Genomic DNA, 24,493 nt, shown 5'->3' with positions numbered 1-24,493 from the left:
AAATTCTCCAATGGGTCATTCACCCAGCTCTTGCAGCTGAACATGGCTGCTACTGATGAATCCTGCTGTCTCTGTAGGTGAGGATGTTAGAAACATAGAAAATAGGTGCAGGAGTAGACCATTCGGCCCTTCGAGCCTGCACCACCATTCAATATGATCATGGCTGATCATCCAACTCAGTATCCTGTACCTGCCTTCTCTCCATACCTTCTGATCCCTTTAGCCACAAGGGTCACATCTAACTCCCTCTTAAATATAGCCAATTAACTGGCCTCAACTACCTTCTGTGGCAGAGAATTCCACAGATTCACCACTCTCTGTGTAAAAAATGATTTTCTCATCTCGGTCCTAATAGATTTCCCCCTTATCCTTAAACTGTGACCCCTTGTTCTGAACTTCCCCAACATCGGGAACAATCTTCCTGCATCTAGCCTGTCCAACCCCTTAAGAATTTTCTTGGATCTTCAGAATTATTTTTCCCTTGCACCACCATTCATGACATGACTGCAGTCTTGTTCTTACCTGATTGTGAGGTTGTACAGCTTTGCCAATTGCATGCTGAGCACTAAATGCTGCGGCTTGTTGGGTTGGCACCTGTTTTGCACCTCTTCCTGTTGTCCTGGGCATACTCTTTTAAAGCTCTTCATTGAACCAAGGTTAGTTACTTGGCTTGACTGTACAAAATTACTGGATGTGGTTGTTTATGCAATATGGTGAGTGTATGTTTGATGTCCAAACAGAGATTTGTGTGTCCTGTGCCAACTACATCTGCTAAAGATAGATTGGTTAAGAAGTGGTCGTGGGTTTATCCCATGTGTGGATTACTTACTGCATGTTCTCTCAAAGCATGGCAGCTGTGCTCTTCAGGAGTGACTGGTGGTGCTACTAAGTCACTCATGCTGATGGACAAGTACCTGATGCTAATGTACCCATTGTACATACTGTGCCCTTGCTACTCTCAAAGCTCATTCCAAGTGTTGTTCAACATAGAGGAGCATTGATTCATCAGCTGAAGGGGAATGGTAGGTAGAAATCAGGTGCAGGTTTCCTCATCCATGTTTAAGCTGCTGCGTGGAGACTGTTGAGACCTTTTGCACAGAATCACTCTGAGGCTGAAGCTGATTGATATAAAAGTCATATTTATTCATAAAAAAAAACGTTTTCCTGGAGAACTTCTAAGCAGAATCTCCAAACTCAAAAGTATATTAAGTTTATCTATTAAAAAAAAAGGCACAAAATGCTGGAGCAACTCAGCGGGTCAGACAGCATCTCTGGAGAACGGAGAGGCAACCCCCCAACCCAAAACATCACCTATCCATGTTCTCTCGAGCTGGTGCTTCGCCCAGAGTTATTCCAGCACTGTATTTTTTTGCAATATCTTGTATCTCACGTTTATCTGTGTTTTAAATAGAGCCAACAATAAATGATTAACTAGTTTCAATCACACAATGATTACAATAAACTAGATGACTGTTTAGATGAACACTTACTCTCGGTCCACCAAGGTCTGTTGGATCTCCTGATCGCTAACCATTTTAACTCCCATTCCTATACTAACCTTTCTGTCCTCGGCCTCCAACATTGCTGAAGTGAGGCTATATGCAAACTGGAGGAACAGCATCTCATAATTCACTTGGGCAGCTTACAGCCTAATGCTATGAACACTGAATTCTCCAATTTAAGGTAGCAACCCCTTTCCCCCTTTTCTCTCCCTCTCTTCCATGTCCCCAACTGATGCACCCCCATCTCGCCCGATGAGACTCCCCCTGGCTTTACATTTGACTCCTCTCCTTAATTGACACCCTTTTGTTACCTTTTCGACTCGTGTCCAGCTATCTGCCAATCATACCCTCTTGCCTATATTCACCCATCACTTGCCAAGCTTTGTCCTGCCTCGTCTTTTCCAGCTTTCTATCCCCACCGTCCCTCCCCCCCCACTATAATCAGTCTGAAGAAGGGTCCTGGACCCGAAACTAAGCTTATCCATGTCCTTCAGAGATGCTGCCTGACCCAGTTACTCCAGCATTCTGTTTTTAATAAAACTATTGACTATAGTTTTGATGGATATAATTATATATTAAGCTTTCATATTTTGAGTGTGGATACATAACTTTGCAGAACACATATTATTAATGGGAACACATTGTAGGTGTCATGGCAAAGTGTGACGGGTGATAAATTAAGTCTAGTGTGGAAGTTGCCTGTCTCTATCATATTGATGTGTAATAACTTAAGCTGAAGAGTATACATTCTGGTTTGATGTACATTCAATTAACATATTTAAATGTGTTAATAGAACAGAAATTTGAAGACTGGTTCTTGTTTCCACATAATTTTATAACCCCTGAATAATCCTCCATCATTTGGTTGTGAGTCACGACACGAGGAGCCCACCTGTGCATGGGGACACCCCTCCTGCTGCGTAGCCGGATATCACATCTTAAGGGCAACTCAGAGTGACTGGACGTGCATAGATTGTCATCACGAGTGCTTCACGAATGCATGGTAGAGAGTGATGTGCAGATTTGTGATGGTGGTTCAAGGAAAGACAAGCTTCTTCCTCAGAGTGTGTTGCAGGATGAGAGGCATGGGCTGCAGCTGGCTCAGTCGCTGATTCATTGACATCATCTTCCTGTTCACCTCGGTCAGTATCGAAATCAAATCCCATCTGGAGACAGTGCAGAAAAGATTGCAGTCATATAAAGTACAAAAACACCACACACACACCACGATCCTGTACACAACCCCGGGGTGCGAGCACGATCTTGTACACAGGCACTAAGAGCAGGACAAGTTGCTGCACACAGGCCCATTCTGTGCACATCCTGATCCAGTACATAGGCCCCGGGCACGTTCCTGTATGCAGGCCCTGAGCACGGGAGTGATGCTATACACAGTCCCACATTGTGGGACCTAATACTATACACACGTCCCAAGCACAACCCAGAGTAACCGCTGGGTTTCAGATTCGCTGAGAAAACATGCTAAATCCCAAGTAACCATCAACATCTCCTAACCCTGATGAAAAGTCACTGACGGTGCAGGAACTGTTCCTCTTTCCGTTCACAGATGCCGTTCGACCTGCTGAGTATTTCCTACATTTACTGTTTTCAATTGCCCTACCTCAGCCATGCGAGTGGAAGTCTACGATACCATCACAAGCGAACTACAGGGATCTGGACAACCCACACCAGATTCGGCACTCAGCTGATGCACCTCCAGTACTTACCTGCGCTGATGTTTCCGCAGACACATTGACAGAGTGCTCATGAAAGGGGATGGTTGTTGAGGTGCCTGGTGGAGCAGGTTCTGAGATACCCGGCAGTGACCCCACAGGATATCCGCTTCCTGAGGAGTTCCCCAGACTCTACCATCAACTTCAATTGGGTCTCCGCTGCTTGGGACACCAGCGATCTCTAACTCGCTGTCAGCCGTAGGCCCAAGGTAGTTCTGAACAAAGAAGAGCCTGGGTTTGCCCAGCAAGGGGCGGCAGTACTGCCCTTTGAAATAGCACTGAATGTTCTCTGAAGAAAGTCCGGGGATATTCCCGTCAACTGCAAGGACGCAATCCCACGTCCCCCGGCTGATGATGCAACACACGAAGCAGTCGAGAGCGGCCAGATCGTCACGTTCCGACGTTTCTTTCAGAATATTCTCCATCTCGCTGAGCTCAACATAGAGGTGGAGGAGGACACGGAAGTGCAGTGCCTCAAATGTCTCCTTCAGCAGATCTGGAGAAATGCAGTTAGAACAAGAGGGACACAGTTGGCATTCAAGGAAAAGAGAAGGGGGTAGGCAGCTAAACAGGGAATGCAAGGCAATCCGTACACAAGGGTCATGGAGGGAGCAATGGGAATGCTGATTGTGGAGGGAGGTTAATATATTGCAAACAAGGGTAGTCAAATGGCTGGGTTTTGTTATATATGTAAAAATATAGGCAAAGGTGGGAGAATAACACAGCAAACAATAGTGATTCGATCCACTGTGATGGAGGTGAGACTTAACAGGTGAATCTGAGGGACATAAACCACCGCAAAGGATAGCAAAAGGATTTGAGTATAGGAGCATTCATAGCAAAAGGATTTGAGTATAGGAGCAGGGAGGTTCTACTGCAGTTGTACAGGGTCTTGGTGAGTATTGCGTACAGTTTTTGGTCTCCTAATCTGAGGAAAGACATTCTTGCCATAGAGGGAGTACAGAGAAGGTTCACCAGACTGATTCCTGGGATGTCAGGACTTTCATATGAAGAAAGACTGGATATACCCGGTTTGTACTCGCTAGAATTTAGAAGATTGAGGGGGGATCTTATAGAAACTTAAAATTAAGGGGTTGGACAGGCTAGATGCAGGAAGATTGTTCCCGATGTTGGGGAAGTCCAGAACAAGGGGTCATAGTTTAAGGATAAGGGGGAAATCTTTTAGGACCGAGATGAGGAAAACTTTTTTCACACAGAGAGTGGTGAATCTCTGGAATTCTCTGCCGCAGAAGGTAGTTGAGGCCAGTTCATTGACTATATTTAAGAGGGAGTTAGATGTGGCCCTTGTACCTAAAGGGATCAGGGGGTATGGAGAGAAGGCAGGAACAGGATACTGAGTTGGATGATCAGCCATGATCATATTGAATGGCGGTGCAGGCTCGAAGGGCCGAATGGCCTACTCCTGCACTTAATTTTTATGTTTCAAAGAAGATTTTAATACTTGAGGACAAGGTGGGATTTAATAATGCGAATTATCTGAAACAGAACAAATAAGGGATGCTGCTACACAGCAATATGGAAAGCTGGGTGGTGGGTGGAATAGGTGGTTGGGGGCTGTGTGCGTTTATATTACGCGATGAGCTGGGGAAGAGATTAAATACATATTGGAAGAGGGTAACTGAATGAACATTTGACCAAGGGGAGTTGACACTCAAAGTATAGAAACATAGAAATTAGGTGCAGGAGTAGGCCATTCGGCCCTTCGAGCCTGCACCGCCATTTAATATGATCATGGCTGATCATCCAACTCAGTATCCCGTACCTGCCTTCTCTCCATACCCTCTGATCCCCTTGGCCACAAGGGCCACATCTAGCTCCCTCTTAAATATAGCCAATGAACTGGCCTCAACTACCCTCTGTGGCAGAGAGTTCCAGAGATTCACCACTCTCTGTGAAAAAAGTTCTCCTCATCTCGGTTTTTAAAGGATTTCCCCCTTATCCTTAAGCTGTGACCCCTTGTCCTGGACTTCCCCAACATCGGGAACAATCTTCCTGCATCTAGCCTGTCCAACCCCTTAAGAATTTTGTAAGTTTCTATAAGATCCCCTCTCAATCTCCTAAACTCTAGAGAGTATAAACCAAGTCTATCCAGTCTTTCTTCATAAGACAGTCCTGACATCCCAGGAATCAGTCTGGTGAACCTTCTCTGCACTCCCTCTATGGCAATAATGTCCTTCCTCAGATTTGGAGACCAAAACTGCACGCAATACTCCAGGTGTGGTCTCACCAAGACCCTATACAACTGCAGTAGAACCTCCCTGCTCCTATACTCAAATCCTCTTGCTATGAAAGCCAACATGCCATTCGCTTTCTTTACTGCCTGCTGCACCTGCATGCCTACCTTCGATGACTGGTGTACCATGACACCCAGGTCTCGCTGCATCTCCCCCTTTCCCAATCGGCCACCGTTTAGATAATAATCTGCTTTTCCGTTTTTGCCATGAGGAGACAAAGTGAAATTCAGAAAATTGTGGCATGTTATTGTGCTCCAGGTGGCTGAGGATTAACATGCAGTAGGTGAAGAGGGTTAACAATCAGTTACTCGTGGGGTTAATGCACACAGAACTTGGCACAAGCACTCGAACGGGTCAGTTATCACAATGTGAAGGACAAATTAGAGCACCCACTTGCATCGTTTCCAATACAGTCAATGATTAAACAAAGGCCTGTGGGATTACTCTGCATGTTGTAAGTCTCCAGTCCACTCTGTAAAATAAAGAGCAACATTATAACTAAAATGCCGTTAACATTGTTTCTCACTTGATAATCTGTTCTAGTAGGAACAGGTTCACTTGTCTCACGATGGATGGTCCCTTGTTGTTCTCCCATATGTCCATTAGCCAGAGTCCCAGAAGAAAGCAAGTGTGTCCATTCACTCTGTCTGCTGAAAGGCGGTACTTCTAACCGTGTAGCACTCGGCACTGCACTGAAATGTTAGCCTGACTGTGCGCAAGACCCTGGATTGTCATTTGAGCCCTGAATTTTGACGGAGCTGCCACCTACAGGCCAACATGAGATGATCACGACCTCTGTGACTTGGATAAGTACTGGAATGCCACACTGGGCCACAAACTGAACAGATCTGACTCCTTCAGACATGGCTTGATGGGTTCATGACCTACTTGAAAGTCTTGAGACAAAATGTTCAGCAATGCACAAGTGAGCAATACCAACGTTTTCTACATTACACCAAATTCATTTCCGACTTTCAGGATTTTTTTTTGTTTTTTCACTGAGTTTAATCAGTAAGCTATCTGCTGTGATGTAGATCCGAAGCTGTTATCACAAATTGTAAGTTCTCTCTCCTGGCATCTGTTGTGGAGTTACTGGCCCTCACTGAGTGTTGGGCTTATGTGCGAGGGAGGTGGACCTGGGCCAGGGAAAACACAGAGTTGTTTCCTCACTTCTGTCGGAGCGGCTGAAGGCACATGTCCTCCTATGATCATGATGTTCATACGCAAACCGCACAGAGGCCCAGTACGTGGTCTTCCACCCTCACACAGCTGACACAGGGCTGTGGCACAGCCGGTAGAGCTGCTGCCTCACAGCACAAGTTACCTGGGAACAATCATGACCTCGAGTGCTGTCTGTGTGTGGAGTTGCTCGTTCTCCCCGTCACCATGTGTGTTTCCCTCAGGTGCTCATGTTTCCTCCCAATCCCAAAGACGTGTGTGTCAGTAGGTTAATTGGACGTTATAAATTGAGTTTGCAGGTGAGTGGTAGTATCTGGGGACCGTTGATGGGAATGTTGAGAAAATTAAATGAGAGGTTACGTTAGGATTAGTGTCAATGGGTGGCTGATGGCTGGCAGACATAGTGGGCCAAGTGACCCGTTTCCATAGGAAATTATTATGATTCTTATCAGTAGGTGACACCAACAACAGTCTGGGCTCAATATTTCTCCCATATGCAGACGTCCCCTGTACAATGATGGATAATGCACTCTGCCTTGGCCTGAACAGCTCCCAAACATGTGCAATCTCTTCCTGTCCTTGTTACTCTCTTACATGCGCCCTATTATCTATAACCTTTCCAATTACAAGCACTCCTCCATATGTGCATCTGTCCCTGAACCTTCCCTGATATACAACCAACACTAGCAGCAAATCCCCTCTGGAGTCTAACCCTGCCCCATCCCCGACCGCAAACGTCCATGCCACCCCACGTGTGAAACCCCTTTCCTTCTTGTTTGAACTCACTCCCCTTTCCTTTGTGAAAGTGCATCATCATTCCAGCCCCAGAACCAGAACGCATGTCTGCTGTGCCTGACGTACCGAGCAGCTTGTTCCTGGAGAGGTGGCCTGGACCGACTCGTGTACTGGGCTGCTCATTGCTGCAGCACCAGGCTCTTCAGCTGCAGAGGGAAAGCAGGCAGAATGAGTGAGGCAGCTCGTTGCAAGCTGTAACTGAACATCAGGTAAATTCTCAACTTCCACATCCAAATGAAGCAACGTTTAACAATAAGGAGGAATAAATCTACACCATGTAAAAAAAAGGTTTGCTTAACACTTTAATTCCCATTACCACATTGACCTTTCTGTCTGGGCCACCTCCATTTTCAGAGTAAGGTTAAATGCAAATTGGAGGAACAGCATCTCATATTTCACTCGGGCAGCTTACAACCTAGGGGTATGAATATTGATTTCTCTAACTTCAAGGAACCCCTGCATTCCCATCCCTACCCCACCCGTCATACCAGCTTTTCATTCTCACCGAGCAAACGGCTAACAATGGTCTATTCCCTTTATAATTGTTACTTTTTTGCACATCTTTAATTCATTTGTTCTGTACCTCTACATCATTGTCTATATCTCTTGTTTCCCTTTCCCGTAACTTTCAGTCAAAAGAAGGGTCTTCACCCGAAAGGTCACCCATTCCTTCTTACCAGAGATGTGGTCTATCTCGCTGAGATACTCTAGCATTTTGTGTCTATCTTTGGTTTAAACCAGCATCTACAGCTCCTTCCTACATATTACATTAAAAAAAGGACACGGTGATATCTCATCGAATAATTGGTTATCACACAGTCCAACCTGCCAGGCAAGGTGCAACTTTTATTCTGACTGTGATCAGAGGCCCCAAATCAAACCTCGTGCACTCTGCTTTCTTTCAGGTACTGAGAAGCTTGCTGCATTGTGTCATAACTCTAATAAACCACTGCACTCATCCTCATCCAAAAAGGCATGTCGAAAACTCCAAATGTGCAATGCAGAAGTACCAGAACACAGCAGATGATTTCTACTTGCAGTCCTCATGGGCATTAAACCACTACTCAAGCACTTTCCTAATCCCACGAGCTCACCCCATACCCTTATCCTTTTTTCACCTTTTAATATAAGTAAACCTATGATTAAACGTTGACTGGGTCTTTGCCTTTTAACTCCGAACTTGACAATGAATTCAGTCACATTGTAAGTACAGTTCCCCGACCCATACTGCCAAATGAAACCATCAAGACAGGTAATTTATGTCCAAAACACTTGGAATGCCACTCACAAACGCAGCTATTGAACATGGGATAATTTAGCTCAATCGATACACACAGCTCCCTTCGAACAAGTAGAGTCACTAACTTCAATATTCAGCAATTACTACTTACATGTGGATGAGACTATGGATAACCTTGGCCAATTTGAATGAACATGCTGTCCCAATAATTGGTTTGTAAACACCGGCTGCACACTGCCCAATGCCTGGAAGATGCAAGAGAAAGAGGATGCACAAATTAAACACCAGCCACAATTGAGCCAACCATGCATAGACCACTACCCTAACTACAATTTGCACATTTACGCACTGTTAACATCAAGAAGCAAACCAAAGTGCTCCACAAATATTTCAAACAAAATTTGACACCAAATCACATTCAATCTCCCTTTGTCTCCACCCTAGCACAGGCATTCATCATGCGCGCCACCCTCCATTCCACTCCAGCTTAAAACATTTGATTTCTAAATGTTCCCAGTTTTGATGCAAGGTCATCGACCAGAAATGATAAATCTATGGGAGTCATTTAAAGGCCAGGTGATCAAAGTTCAGTACCAGCATGTTCCAGTAAGGAGGAGGGCTAGTGAGGGCAAAGTTAATGAACCTAGGATGACCAAAGAGGTTGTAAATTTGGTCAAAAAGAAAAAAGAAGGGCATGCAAGTTTTAAGAAGATGAAATCAGACAAGTCCTTTGCAGAATATAAAGCAAGAAGGAAATAGAGGGGTATAGATTATGTGCAGGCAGCTAAGAGTTGTCGACATCATATTAGGCACAGACATTGTGGGCCAAAGGGCCTGTGCCGTACTTTATGCTGTATTGTTCTATGCTCTATGTTTCTCTTTCCACAGGTGCTGCCCATTCTGCTCAGTGTTTCCAGCATTTTTATGTTTAGCTCATATATAAGTCTCAGAATCCTACAGCTTAGAAACAGACCATTCAGCCCACGATGTTCATGCACACCATCAAGTAACTATTTATACTAATCCCATTTTATCAGCAGTAAAACGGTAGATTCTTATCTGTTGGGGATTCAAGGGCTTGTCTACGTACATCCTAAATGTATGTGGTGAAGTGGTGTAAAGTGAAGAGGTTTGAGAGGAAGTTCTAGTTTGTGGGTTTGAGAGTCGAACAAATTACCCTAATTAATTGTGGGAATGAGCTGGAAGCTAATTGGGGAGTAATCAGATCTCCCAAGGGCAGGAGATTACTGAGAAGGGGAAAACCAAGGCCATGGTGGGATTTAGCAATAACAATGTAATGTTTTAAATGTGACACTGCTAAAAGGATATGGTTCAGTAAGCTCAGGTCTGGTATCCAGGGAGAGGTTGAGATTGGACAAGTGAAGCTGTGTTAGGTAACCTCAGGATTTTAGAAGGGAATGATTACTAGAATAATCAAATCTTGAGACAGACGTGGCAGGAGCACAAATAGATAATGTTAATGGGAAGTAAACAAACACAATAAAAGTATAGTTTTGATTCACAGCTCATCTCTGCGTCAAATATGAGACTACTGGACAGCCTGGTTCAGATTCAGTCAGTTGCCAGCGAGTAGGATGGTATCAATGGCTTGCGACTGAACTCTTGCTAACCACACAAAACCACAATCAAAAGCGTGTAAAGCAGCGCTGGGAGATAACATTTAAAAAAACCCACAATATTTTCTAAATATTTGCATGTTCTTTTCAGAGATTCCTACCCAATTTTGTCCAACATGTTCTGGACCAAAGCCACACTCCTGCTGGGGAACAGATATGGGAATAACGTTCTGATAGGTATTGGATCTTCTTACAGAATGAACACATTCACCTGAGATGGAGAAGGGACAGAGGTTACAATATTTAATTAACACCATGTTGCGTTGCATATTGCTGAAATTAACAGAACACCTGCAATTACTTGTAACTATATGAGTTAATACAAACTTACAAAAACCTGCAGCTCTCTCTAACTAAGTCACTTAGTAATATGAACATGTGCATGTATACAACCCTTCCACGGCTGCATTCAATGAAGTTTGTTAAAATTCCGCCACTGTTTTAATGCAGGAAATATAATAGCTTACTGCACAAACAAAAATCCCACATCCTGTAAAGTGATAATAACCGTGTAATAAAATTGATATTCCAGCATTCTCAGGATTTTAATAATGCCAGACTGAAAAGTTTCTGGAGTAGCGGATGTTATTTCTTTAAATACCTCAACACTTTTCATTGAATTTGAGATGCTACATAGTTATCCAGTGAACAAGGTACTTTGAAAGGGAGTGTGAGAACTGCCACCGCAGTGAGTGGGAGGGAGTGTGAGAACCAGTGAATGGGAAGGGAGCTTGGTAGTTGTGACCCAAGTGAGTGGAGCAGGATCACTGAATCCGGGGCTCCGGGGAATGGTGGGAGCTTGGGAAATCTGGCCCCAGGGAGTGCAAAAGGACACAGCAAACATGACTTGGTGAGCCATGCCAAACCATCATGATTTCCAAACTGTTGGAATGTTTATTCTCAATTTAATAAGTGTTTTGTCTAATGTTCTGCAGCATTTGTTTTTTTTCAGATTCCAACCCCTTTCCTTTCCTCTCCCTAGTGTATACCTTCCTGGACCCTTTGAATTTTCACGGTGCATGTTTACACTCACCCATGTATTTATTGTCCCCGGTGTTTATGGGCCCGGTGCACTCACTCATTTGCTTGTACTTTAAGATTTTCCTTTTCAGGTCGATTCTCCGAATATTAGTCAAGCAATCTTCCACTGTAGTCAAATTACTCTCATCAATTTTGCCAGCTTTCTCCAGTTCAACAGCTAAATCTAAGAAAGTCTGGCAGGAAGAAGAATTATATTAATTCAGGAGCATTAGTTCCCAACCCAATATCACCACTCAATAGAATCAGACAATCAAGAAGCTATATGGAGGGAGAGACAACCAAGAAGTTATAAGGAGGGAGAAACAATCTCAATCACTGAAAAAAGTACTAGGTAAACTAATGGGGCCAAATGATCTTACATGAATTGGCTATGGGGGATATTAAATGGTGTGGCTATGGAGACAATGGTGCATTGGCTATAAATCCCTGAATTCTGGAGAGGTTCCAGAGGATTGGAAAACCAAAAATGTAATGGCAGTTTTCAGGGAAGGCAGGAGACTGAATGTCCATTGACTGAATGAAACTGTAGGTCCATATATCTAACGTTCATCATTGGGAAAATACATTATTAAAGAGGTAATAGCATTTAGAAAATTATGAGACAATTAAGGATAGTCACAGATAAGTTAAAAAAGGATGAAAACTTGCCATTGGGCCACCTCCCATCTGCCCCATCTAAGCTGCTCCCATTTGCTAGTGTTTGGACAACATCCCTCCCAACCTATACTATCCACGTACCTGTCCAATTGTCATAGTCATATAGCATGGTCAACATGCTTTCATGGAAGGTAAATTGTCTGATTAATTTTCTGGTTCTTTGAGGATGTAACAAGCTGGGCAACGGGGAATCAATAAATGTACTGTATTCTAATTTCCATAAGGCGCTATGTAAATATTAGTACACAAGACAGTATAGGGTTTGTGGTGATATGGTGGCATGGAGAAGAAGTGGCTAATACAGAAAATAGAATCGGAGCTTGGGATTTTGGAGATTTCCCAGACAATTGGATCTTATTTTTTTTATTAACATTGCAACTCATTTGTAATTAATTGTAAAAGGTGTCATGCAGCAACATCTCAGTGAACCTGAAGTATTTGAAGAACCTGGTATGTTACATGGGAGGTGGCCACAGACCCAGACAGATTAAAAGTGGGAGCAAAAACCAGGACTCCGGGGATGGTTGTGAGCGCTGGATTCAGGGTGCTAGAAAGCGGTTGGGCGATGGGAGAAAAGTCCCGGGGAACAGTTGGAACCGGGCCCTGGTTTGCTGTTGGAAGTGCTGGTACTGGGACGTCAGGTAATGGGCAGGAATGCTTGACCCCGGGCTCTGGGAGTGGCTGGGAGTGCTGGACCTTTGGGCTCTGGGGAGCAATGAGGTGCGCTAGAGCAAAGGCCCTGGGGACTGGTTAAGAGTGCTGGACACTGGGGAGTGGTTGGGAGCGCTGACAATAAGACCCTGGGGATACGGTTGAGACCACTGTAACCTGGGCCATGGGGATCAGTCAGGAACGTTGGTCCCGAGGCCCTGACGAGTGGGCGGGAAAGTTGGCCGCCGGGCAGTGCTGGAACCGGGGCCATTGGAGTGGCTGAGAGCGATGGAACTGGTCCTCCAAAGATCAGCGAGGCGTGCTGAAACTGCGGCTGCATGGAGAGTTTGGAAGCTCTGTAATTGGGGCCCCAGAAGCAAAAGAATGTGGTGGGTAGAAAGTGCAAAGAATACCTGGTGAGCCAGATGACGAATCATTGGATTTCCTGACAGCAGATTATTGGAGTCTCCAATGAATTTGTGCAACAAATTGGCCAGACGCTGGGAAAGGTTACCCCTTTCCGGTGTACTAGTGGGACTGTGCCTGAAGCACAGCTTTAATTTCAATATGTAAGAAAGGTGTGTTTGCATTAGAGGTAGTGCAAAGAAGGTTGAACAAGTTAATTTGTGGGATTAAGGGGTAGATGCATGAAGAAAAGGGTTTGGCACATAATTGTTGGAATATGAACAAGAGATAATCTTGAAAAGATTCTGAGGAGGATTATATGGGTGAGTGCTGAAATGGAGTTTCGCCTGATGAAGGTACATAGAATTCAAGGTGTCAATTTCAAACAAAGATAAAGAGGAATCTCTGCAATTGTAGATTTCTAGAACTCTCCACTCCAAGGTGAGGTGGAAGCAGTCATTGAATGTGTCCAAGAACAGATCAACAGACATTTGAATGCCAAGAGATATGGTGAGAGAGCAGGACATCAGTGCTGAGGGTAAGATTGGATAAACCAAGATCTTATCAAATATTGGCACAGGTTTGAGCAAATGAAATGCCTATTCTGAAGTTCATCACTAAAAGACTGACAAATATTGATTCAGTGAAATCATCCAGGATCTGAACCTGTCAGACCTGGCTTGTATTCATCAGTGGACCATCTGTCTAAAATATATTCCCTTACCAGACTGTATCCAGGTTTTTTGATCTTGGTCTGCATCCTAGTTTCCTTGGAACTCTCATCCTAGAGAATTCTGGATTTTGCTGATCTTAGCTTCATTCAAAGCTTGGAAGACTCTGGTCCCGGGAAATGTTGGGGTTAGGAATTGTAAATCTGATCACAATCTGATCTGCATTTAGGAAGACTCTAATTCCAGCTGGATCCATGCTTGCAGAAAGTCTGGTCTCAGGATTGAGGTGGTCTTCTTCTGGGGTGCTCCAGGGTTTTGGGCACTGTTCCTATAGTATTCCCAGGTTCTGGAGAATCTGATCCAAGACTGTACCTAAGTGAAGAATAGACTGCTCTCTGATTGACAGGCATTGAATATTCTGATACCACACCTTCCCTCCTATTGAATAGTTTCTGGAAGATATACAGTCCAATCCCAACTGCAGCTGATGATGAAAGCTGATTCCACCTGTATCTTGGTGCTAAACAGGATGCAGTGAGTTAAGAGAGGACAAACCAAATAAATAAGGTGGAAACAAGAATGTCATAATTTGTCGGAAAGGACGTGTGTCAAGAATGGCTTTCTGGCTCAGGATATCTTTAGGCAAGCAGATTTAAGAATCTCAACAAGGCAGTGAGAAGGTTGTTTTCAGAAAGACAATCTGGCTGTTGTTGGCAAATGGCATTTTTTGATCAATTAAGTTATTTCCTTGTTGAAGACCAATCTTGTTTACTGTTGTTAATTGTGTTTAAATCTAGTGGTTCAGCACACAACTGTTCATTCAGACAGTAAATGACAACACTTGGAGCACACAATGAGATGTGACAGGGGACTGTGAAAAAATGTAGTTCCTTTTCCTTTCATGAATTAAAATCTGCTGGGTCAATAAAACCAAGTTGCAGTTTACAGAATTTGAATGGATGACTTTACACATTCATCATCAGCTCTTCACAGCCTGTTTCTGTGTACAGGCAGCCCAGCGACATTGCAATTACCTTCACTGTTTCCAGGCGGCCTTTTGGGATTTGACAACCCAGTAAAAATAAGACAGATTTCAAATCTTCTTGCGAGAGGCCTTCACTGATGTCCACCAGCAGTTGCCTGTGTGAAGGATTTCAAATCATCAGCTGGTTTCCCAATAAAATAAAACAATGAGGCACAAAGGGCTCCCGACCTTCCCCAACTGCACGGGTTTACCACGACCCTTGGACAAACCACCCGGAATAGCTATGACAGTAATAATGTCCTTTATATTAAGGGGATTAAATCACACAGGGACGGATGCCATTTTGCAACTGGATATTGTGTTGGTTAAACCTCAGACACACAGACCATGGAGACAGAGATTCACTGGAATATTGGGGTTGCAGGTTGCAGAGACCAGGCTTTTATTCCTCAAGTTTAAATCAAGCTGTTTAAAATAATGAAAGGATTTGGTAGATGATGTATTTTCTCACAGGAGAGTGCTGAATTGCCCTGCGCTGTTCAAGAGAGTTGGTCAGAATGCAATTCTTCAGTCATGGGATTATGAAAATGTTCATTTCCCAGCTCTTAAATGCTGCAGCTGCTGGAAGCTAACTGGAACTTTGTGTGAGATTGATGGATTTTTTATTAAATGAAAAACATGGGTTAAAGGTGAAATAATTGTGATGTAGTATGTATCTGGCGGGGTTGACCAAATAAACCAGAACAGTCTCAAGATTGTTCTTAGCTGGTAGACTCAATGGGCCTAAACACCTATGCTTTAAATATTCAATGATTGACCAATACAAGCAAAGAGGCTTCTCCTGACTGTTCAGCTAAGACACTGTTACTTTCTGCTCCCTTCATATGAACAACTTTCAACAATGTCATTTGCTATCTAGTCGGGTGCAAAAAGAGAGGGGCCCAGATTCTCGGTTACGTTGGTGGGATGAGCGAGGATAATGTGTTTTAGGAAAGAGGTATGAGGTGCATTGGCTATGGGAAAAATGCATTAAAAGATATGACAGTGAACGAGTAGTTGCCAACTTCAGAATTTTGAATGGACATCTCATAAGTTAACGATGTAGTCCTGATTTCCCAAACTACTTGTTGCGGTCCTTGCATTTTTCCATATTTTATCTGCACTTTCGCTGTAGCTGTAACACTATATTCTGTATTTTATTTCCATTCCCTTTCTGCACTAACTAGTGTACTGGTTTGATTGGCCCCATGTACTTGATGGTAATACTTGTATGATACGACTTACTAGATTAGTATGCAAAACAATATTTTTTTTAACAGTATTTTACATAAACCAATACCAACACATTTGATGAATGGCTTACAGCAAATGGACTTCTTGCACGATCTTTAAATAATGAGTGGTTGAAAGGCATCGGTATTTAGAGGGTCCTGTCTGTGTACATAAACTACTGGAAGTTAACATCTGGGTACAGCAGGGACATGGGAAGGCAAATTGTATTTGTTTGCTTTGATCACAAGAGGTTTGAAAACAAGTCATCTTTCTGAAATCAGAAAAGGGGTCTGGTTAGTTGGAATATTATGTGCAGGATCAGTTTCTCTACCCATGGAAGGATATACTTGTAATAGAGGAGTGCAATAAAGGGCACCAGATTGATTCCTGCGATTATTGTTCATTGAAGGGAGATCTAATTGCAGACACGACCTACTCTTGCGTTCAGAAGAAAAGCAATCTCATTTAAACATACAAAATTCTTTTAGGGCATGGCTCATTGGATATGGGACAATATTCTGCTGGTTGGACCAATTTTTAAAATAACAGATCAACTATTTGGACAGAAATTAGGAGACATTTCTTCTCACAATGGGTTGGGAATTGCCAACCCAGGGGGCTGTGGAGGCAGTGACTGAGTACATTCAAGACTGATAGCACTAGATATTTGGATTCAAGGTATTTTCGGATGTGTAGGAAAGTGATCTGAGGTAAAAGACCAGCCATGGTCTTAATGAATGGCAGACTGAATGGGTTCCTCCTATTTCTACTTCTATTGCATTTATGTTCTTACATGGCTTTACCTGTATGAAGAAATGTATCCTTTACCAGATCTCAAGTCACTCTCCAAACTAAACACGTCAACCTTCATTTTCCTCAGGATATCACGTCTCCTTATCCGATAAAGCAGTTCAGTTAGAAGGTCGAGACTCAGCAGGTTTTGCTTGCTCAGAATCTCGAACAGTTCTTTCACTTCCCCAGTCACCAAACAGTCTTTTGCAAAATCCATGCATAAAAACACCACAACAGCACTTTCCTCTTGGGAGAGTTCAGCAGCTATTCCCATGGCCTGTTTTCTGGTCTCCTTATCACGTGGATTAAACATTGCAAAATCTGGAGCAAACTTCCTGAAGGCTTCTCAGAAGAACTTCCTGAAGGCTTCTCAGAAGAACTTAACGTTCTCTCACGTTATTCTTGTGTTGTGATCTTGTTCCTGCAGATGAAACCAACTTCTCCTTTGCAGCCTATAAAATTCAGACAGAAACATGAACAGGGAAATGAACATTCAGATTCAGATTCAGATTCAATTTTAATTGTCATTGTCAGTGTACAGTACAGAGACAACGAAATGCATTAGAGACAACGAAATGCATTAACCAACCCTTTACTCTTTCAAGCAAGCCAATCCTTAATTAACAAAAGCATCATGATCCACTAAAAGGTCTGGTGAAATTTTACAAATTAAAAACTGGGCAAAATGTCCGACAAGGCTTTACGTCCTCCAGATAGACACAAAATGCTGGAGTAACTCAGTGAGACAGGTAGCATCTCTGGAGAGAAGGAATGGGTGACGTTTCGGGTCAAGACCCTTCTTCAAACTAGAGTCAGGGGAAAGGGTCTCACCAGAAACGTCACCCATTCCTTCTCTCCAGAGATGTTGCCTGTCCCGCTGAGTTAGTCCAGCATTTTGTATCTATCTTCGGTTTAAACCGAAGTTCCTTCTGTAGGCAGTTCCTTCCTACACTTTTGTTCCTCTAGTATTTTTCTACAGCTGGAGAATAGAATGCTATTTGTTACAGTGACAAATACATGAATAAATTTAAGGTCTATTTTAAAAGGAGACTGCCTATCTGTACCGATAACTTAGGGGGAAAAGAGGTGAGGTCCTGCAGAATGAATTCGTAGTTTGGAAAGTGGTTAAAAAGCAGGTGGTAATCTCTGGATTACTCCCAGTGCCACATGCTACTGAGAGCAGGAATAAAAGGACAGGCCAGATGAATGCGTAATTGAAGGGCTGGTGCAGGGAGCAGTGGTTCTCGTTTTTGAATCATTGGGATCTCTTCTGGTGCAGAGTGCACTGTACAAGAGGGACAGGTTGCACCTGAACAAAAGGGGGACCAATATCCTGGGAGGGAGATTTATTAGTGCCATTCAAGATAGTTTTAACTAGATTGGCAGGGTTAGGGTCTCGGAGCAAAAAGGAGGCAGATGAGAGGTTGGGGTCGAATGCTGTATCAGCAAGATCAGCAGACAGGAGAGGCAGGTGCATGGGAAAGAGAGAGGAAACACCAATGTTTTAAACTGTAACTATTTCAATTCTAGAGGCTCAACAGCTCACGCGAATGAACTCGGGATATGGATTGGTTGGGGGAGTGGGATATTATAGCCATAACAGAAACAAGGCTGAAAAGGGCAGGACCGGATCACCAAGAGGTTTGATGAGGGCAAGATGTTGTTTGTATGGATTTCAGTAAGTTCTTTGACAAAGTCCCACATGGCAGGTGGAATCCAAAGTGACGTAGCCAACTGAATTCATAATTGGCTTGGAAGAAGGCCTGTGTGCAGTGGAATGCGTGTTGGGTCAGCTGCTGTTTTGTATATACATGAACAATTTGGTTGACAATGTAGTCATTGTTAGTAAATTTGCAGACGACACCAAAATATTTTGGACAGTAGAAAGTTTACAAGAATTACGTTTACAAGAACTAGATCAGTTAGGAAGCTGGGCCAAGGAATGGCAAATGGAATTTAACCTTGACAAGAGAAAGACATTGCAATTCAGTATGTCAAACCATGGCAGGATTTATACAATGGTAGGGCCCTGGAGAATATTTAATAACAGAGACCTATGAGTACAGGTACATGGATCCCTGAAAGTTGCAAGTCAGGTCTGGTGAAGAAGGCATTTGGCATGCTTGCCTTTATTGGTAGTGATACTGATAACAAAGGTTGCAATATCATGAATCCAGTTGTACATGTCATTGGTGAGACCACACTTGAAGTACTGTGAGCAATGTTGGTCACCCAGCTTTAGGAAGAATGTCATGAAGTTGGATAGGATGCAAAAGAGATTCACCAGGTGTTACTTGGACTCTTGGTTTGACTTAAAGAGATAGATTGGATAGGCGGAGTAATTTTTCTTTGAAGTGCAGGAGACTGACGGGCAACCTCATTGAGGTGCACAAGACTACTAGGGGCATCGATAAGGTGAATGCTCAGTCTTTTTCCTAGGGTAAATGATTCAAAAGCTAGAGGGCATAGGCTTAAGGTGGAATGAGCTGCCAGAGGAAGCTATAGAAGTGGATACAATTACGTCTTAAAAGAGCTTTGCGCAGATCTATGGATAGGAAGCTTTAGAGACATATGGGTCAAATGGGACTAGCCCAATATGCCAACTTAGACAGGGTGGTCAAGGTGGTCTGAAGGGCCTGATTCGATCGATGTACAGCTATGACTCTGAAGAGTCAATAGCTTTGAAGTTTGAGACCATGACATAAGAACACACGTCTACCATTAGGATGGAAAGTGACACAGTTAATTCAGAGACTAGGGTCCTGAACTTAAAGAAAGGAGACTTTGAAGGTATGAGATGGGAACTGGCTAGGATAGACTGGCAAATTATACTTAAAGGGTTGACGGTGGAGAGGCAATGGCAAAGATTTAAAGACCACATGTCTGGTAAAAAAATAAAACGAGGAAGGTGGCTCAACCGTGGCTAACGAAGGAAATCAAGGATAGTATTAATAGACAATAGACAAAGCTGCAGGAGGGCCATTCGGCCCTTCGAGCCAGCACCGCCATTCAATGTGGTCATGGCTGATCATCCCCAATCAGCAGACTGGAGGACTGGGAGAAATGTATTACTCAACAGAGGAGGACAAAGGGGTCAATTAAAGGGGGGGGGGGGAAGAGCATGAAAGAAAGCTTGCAGGGAATAAAAAAACTGACTCTAAAAGCTTATTTAGATATGTAAAAAGGAAAAGATTAGTGGAGACAAATGTAGGTCCCTTACAGTCACACAGGTGAATTTATAATGGGAAACAAAGAAATGGCAGAACAGTTAAATTAGTACTTTGGTTCTGAGGAAGACACAAACAATCTCCCATAAATACTAGGGGACCAAGGATTTAGTGGGAGGGAGGAATCGAAGGGAATCTATATTAGTCTGGAAATTGTGTCAGTTTTGGGTCAGTTCCTGTGGACTGGAGGATAGCCAATGTAACTCCACTTTTTAAGAAAGGAAGGAGAGAGAAAATGGGGAATTATAGACCAGTTAGCCTTTCATCGGTAGTGGGTAAGAAGCTTGAGTTGATTGTTAAATATGTTACCGCAGCGCATTTGGAACCCAGTGACAGGATCGGCAAGTCAGCATGGATATATGAAGGGGAAATCATGCTTGACTAATCTTCTGGAATTTTTTGAGGATGTAACAAGTAGAATGGATAGGGGTGAGCCAGTGGATGTGGTGTATCTGGACTTTCAAAAAGCCTTTGACAAGGTCCCACACAAAATTTAAGACCACATGGTATTGGGAGTTGGGTATTGACATGGATAGAGACTGGAAATAACTCAGCGGTACAGGCAGCATCTCTGGAGAGAAGGAATAGTTGACATTTCTGGTCGAGACCCTTCTTTTCTCCAGAGATGCTGCCTGTCCCGCTGAGTTACTCCAGCATTTTGTGTCTACATTCCATTTAAACCAGCATCAGAAGTCCTTTCCTACACATGGATAGAGAACTGGTTGGCAGACAGGAAGCAGATTAGGAATTAACGTGTCCTTTTCAGAATGGCAGGCTGTGACTAGTGGGGTGTCACAAGGCTCGGCGCTGGGAACCCAGTTATTTACAATATATATTAATGAATTAAAGGAGGGAATTAAATGTGACATCTCCAAGTTTGTGGATGACAAAGCTGGGTGGCAGCGTGAGCTGTGATGAGGATGCTATGAGGCACCAGGGTGACTTGGATAGGTTGGGTGAGTGGGCAGATGCAGTATAATGTGTATAAATGTGAGATTATCCACTTTGGTGGCAAGACTGGGGGACTGCCATATGCTGGGAGAATGGAGTGGCTGGGCTTGTATACTCTGGAATTTAGAAGGATGAGAGGGTATCTTATTGAAACATATGATTATTAAAGGTTTGAACATCCTAGAAGCAGGAAACATGTTCCCGATGTTGGGGAGTCCAGAACCAGGAGCCACAGTTTAAGTATAAGGGATAAGCCATTTAGAATGGAGATGAGGAAACACTTTTTCACACAGAGAGTTGTGAGTCTGTGGAATTCTCTGCCAGTTCTCTGGATACTTTCAAGAGAGAGCTAGATAGGGCTCTTGAAAATAGCAGAGTCATGGGATATGGGGAGAAGGCAGGAACGGGGTACTGATTGTGGATGATCAGCCATGATCACATTGAATGGCGGCGCTGGCTTGAAGGGCCGAATGGCCTACTCCTGCACCTATTGTCCATTGAACAGGAAGGCAGATTATGATCTGAATGGTGTCAGATTAGGACAAATTAGGTGCAACAATACCTGGGTATGCTTGTACATGAGTCACTGAAAGTAAGCATGCATGTACAGCAGGCAGTGAAGAAAGCAAGACATGTTGACCTTCATTGCGAGAGGATTTGAGTTTACGACCAAGGAGATCCGATTGCAGTTGTACAGGGCCCTGGTGAGACGCACCTGGAGCATTGTGTGTAATCTTGGTTTCTTAATTTGAGGAAGGACATTATTGCTATTGAGGGAGTGCAGCGTAGATTTACCAGGTTAATTCCCCGGGGTGGCAGTACTGACGTAAGATGAAAGAATGGGTCGACTGGGCTTGTATCCACTGGAATTTAGGATGAGAGGGGATCTAATAGAAACAAATACAATTCTTTAAGAATTGGACAGGCCAGATGCAGGAAAAATGTTCCCGATGTTGGGGGAGTCCAGAACCAGGTGTCACAGTTTAATAATAAGCGGTAGGCCATTTAGGACTGAGATGAGGAAAGATATTTCACCCAGAGAGTTGTGAATCTGTGGAATTCTCTGCCACAGAAGGAAGTGGAGGCAAATTCACAGAATGTTTTCGAGAGTTAGATTTCGGGCGAAAGGAGTCATGGCATATGGGTGGAAAGCAGGAATTTAGATGATCAGCCATGATCATATTGAAAGGCGGTGCTGGCTTGAGGGGCCGAATGGCCTACTCTTGCACCTATTTTTCTGTTTCTATGATATTCTGGGGATTTCGACCCTGCATGTGTTGACGGAGAGTGCAGTAGGCTGTTCAGCCCGTCGAGTCTACGGTAGGGTCCAAGAGCGTTTGAAAATGAAAGTAAAACTGCGGATGCTGGAAATCTAAAGAACAGGAAATCCTAAAATGCTTGGAACATTACTCAGATCTGGCGGCATCTGTGAAGAGAGAAACATTCCTCACGTTGGGCCGGAGGGAGGCAAACACAGGGCACCAGGCCTCACTCACCATGGACACCATCCGCGGCCGTGCCATATCGCCCCCCTTCCTAACAAAGATCCTAGAGCGGTCTTTGCTTCCTACTCCTGGGCCCCACCTCCCGTCACTGGTCCACGGCCAATCCCTCCTGGCCAAAGATCCTGCTCCTGGCGGGCCGCGACTGCCGGAACTCGCCACAAGCCTCGGGTCCACGTCTCACCGACCGGGGTCGCAGCTCTCGGACTCGATCATCGTGCACCAGCTCCGCCTCGATACTGGGAATGCGGAAACGGCTGAGCCCACCCCTTGGCGCAGCAAGTGGGAGCTCAGCTGCAGGAGTCAGCGAGGCATTGGCTGGGTCTGGTTATTCACATTTCACATAGTTAGCTCCAAATGTCTGAATAAGGGTTTCGGCCCGAAACGTTACCTATCCCCTTCGCTCCATAGATGCTGCTGCACCCGCTGAGTTTCTCCAGCATTTTTGTGTACTCAGCTCCAAATGTAGGGCGTCATCCCTGTACTCTATGTGCCGCCATTGACATATTTGGACTTCCTCTGAGTTTACATCCCAGTGTTTTCTCCATACCCTCTCAATGCTTTCCTAATTTTTCCATTAAAAAAATGTTCCCATACCTGGATGGGCTTTCTGCTACAATAAACACTTGATGTAACATTAACTTTTTGTTTGTCTCATTTTACCGTCTGAGCATCTTCCCATCCAGGGGTCTCTATGTTTGGCACCTACACTCTTTCTTGGTGGGAATATTCACTTTGGTCGTTGTGGGCAAGTTGGGCCGAAGGGCGTGTTTCTACACTGTATCGCTCTGACTGTGTGTAATTCTGCACTCTTGACTGCAGCTTCATAATTCTCAACCGTCTCTCTGCAGTGGCATTTTCTGGAATATCATGAGGAAAAGTGAAGGAAGGAGTCCGGTCATGGATTTGAGGTGTACACTTCTGGGAAAACTTCCCTGCTTTTTTACTTTATGCCTTGGTTGATGAAGTCAATTATGCCACCTAAAGAAAACTGGTTGGTTGGGCTGTGGGAGGTGGTGGGGTTGGGGTGGGAAATGGGCCTGAGAGATAAATGAGATGGACCCTTCCTTGGCCCACGTCAATGTACCCCACCATGTCTTAATTTAATACAGGAACTTACTAAAGAGGAATAAAGTACCAGAGCAGGATCTCTTAACCTCAACACCTAATTTCCCCACTCGCAAACACAAATTCCCCACATCTTGTTTTGAGCAACAGCAGTACTCTGTGGCACTGGGCGTGCTGATTTAACATTTTTTTCCTGTAAATCTGGACATCAAAGGCAAGGCCAGCATTTCAAAGTCAATCGGATTGGTGGGTTTGGAATCATATATGAGCCACATTAGAAAAGGATAGCAGATTTCCTCTCCGAAGGACATTAAAAAACCAATTGGATTTTTACAATTACCAGGTCTGCCTGAGTTATTATATCACATCAGGGGGATGGGTACAAGAGCAGAGAGGCAGGGGGGTGTAAAATGAGGGTAGAAGCAATAGGTAGCAAGGTGAAAAGTAAAAGTGGCAGGCAGACAAAACCAGGGCAAAAATCAAAAAGGGCCACTTTTCAACATAATTGTATAAGGGGTAAGAGCATTGTAAAAATAAGCCTGAAGGCTTTGTGTCTCAATGCAAGGAGTATTCGTAATAAGGTGGATGAGTTGAACGTGCAGATAGCCATTAATGATTATGATATAGTTGGGATCACGGAGACATGGCTCCAGGGTGACCAAGGCTGGGAGCTGAAAATCCAGGGATATTCAATATTCAGGAGGGATAGAGAGAAAGGAAAAGGAGGTGGGGTAGCGTTGCTGGTTAGAGAGGAGATTAACGCAATGGAAAGGAAGGACATTAGTTTGGAGGATGTGGAATCGGTATGGGTAGAGCTGCGAAACACTAAGGGGCAGAAAACGCTGGTGGGTGTTGTGTACAGGCCACCTAACAGTAGTAGTGAAGTTGGAGATGGTATCAAACAGGAAATTAGAAATGCGTGCGACAAAG

The 24,493-nt window shown here is 43.9% G+C and overlaps 1 protein-coding gene across 2 annotated transcripts; it reads right to left on the bottom strand.

Moving 5' to 3' along the window:
* Positions 1–1,224: 1,224 nt before the first annotated feature.
* LOC129698952 (CASP8 and FADD-like apoptosis regulator) lies at positions 1,225–22,834 on the bottom strand. 2 transcript variants are annotated; one of them, XM_055638449.1, is made up of 10 exons: positions 22,399–22,834; positions 16,827–17,267; positions 14,801–14,906; positions 11,375–11,555; positions 10,443–10,552; positions 8,856–8,949; positions 7,531–7,610; positions 5,884–5,962; positions 3,230–3,731; positions 1,225–2,668 (listed from the first exon to the last, which is right to left on the bottom strand). In XM_055638449.1, exons 2-10 carry the CDS (start codon positions 17,126–17,128, stop codon positions 2,539–2,541), a joined length of 1,584 nt encoding a protein of 527 aa, XP_055494424.1. In that variant the 5' UTR covers positions 17,129–17,267; positions 22,399–22,834; the 3' UTR covers positions 1,225–2,538. The 2 variants fall into 2 exon arrangements, with proteins under 2 accessions (XP_055494424.1, XP_055494423.1); XM_055638448.1 differs by having other exon boundaries at positions 22,490–22,834.
* Positions 22,835–24,493: the final 1,659 nt, after the last annotated feature.

The sequence above is a fragment of the Leucoraja erinacea genome, chromosome 7 (genome assembly GCF_028641065.1).
Source record: "Leucoraja erinacea ecotype New England chromosome 7, Leri_hhj_1, whole genome shotgun sequence".
Lineage (NCBI taxonomy): Eukaryota > Metazoa > Chordata > Chondrichthyes > Rajiformes > Rajidae > Leucoraja > Leucoraja erinaceus.
This window is presented reverse-complemented; position numbering and strand designations above follow the sequence as displayed.

Excerpts from the sequence above, each read along its gene's own strand:
- LOC129698952 (XM_055638449.1), bottom strand. The coding sequence starts at position 17,128 with ATGTTTAATCCACGTGATAAGGAGACCAGAAAACAGGCCATGGGAATA. Across the intron at positions 8,950-10,442 it reads AACATGTTGGACAAAATTGG|GCATTGGGCAGTGTGCAGCC; the intron begins GTAGGAATCTCT and ends TGCATCTTCCAG. Across the intron at positions 5,963-7,530 it reads CTCCAGGAACAAGCTGCTCG|AGTGGACTGGAGACTTACAA; the intron begins GTACGTCAGGCA and ends TTTATTTTACAG.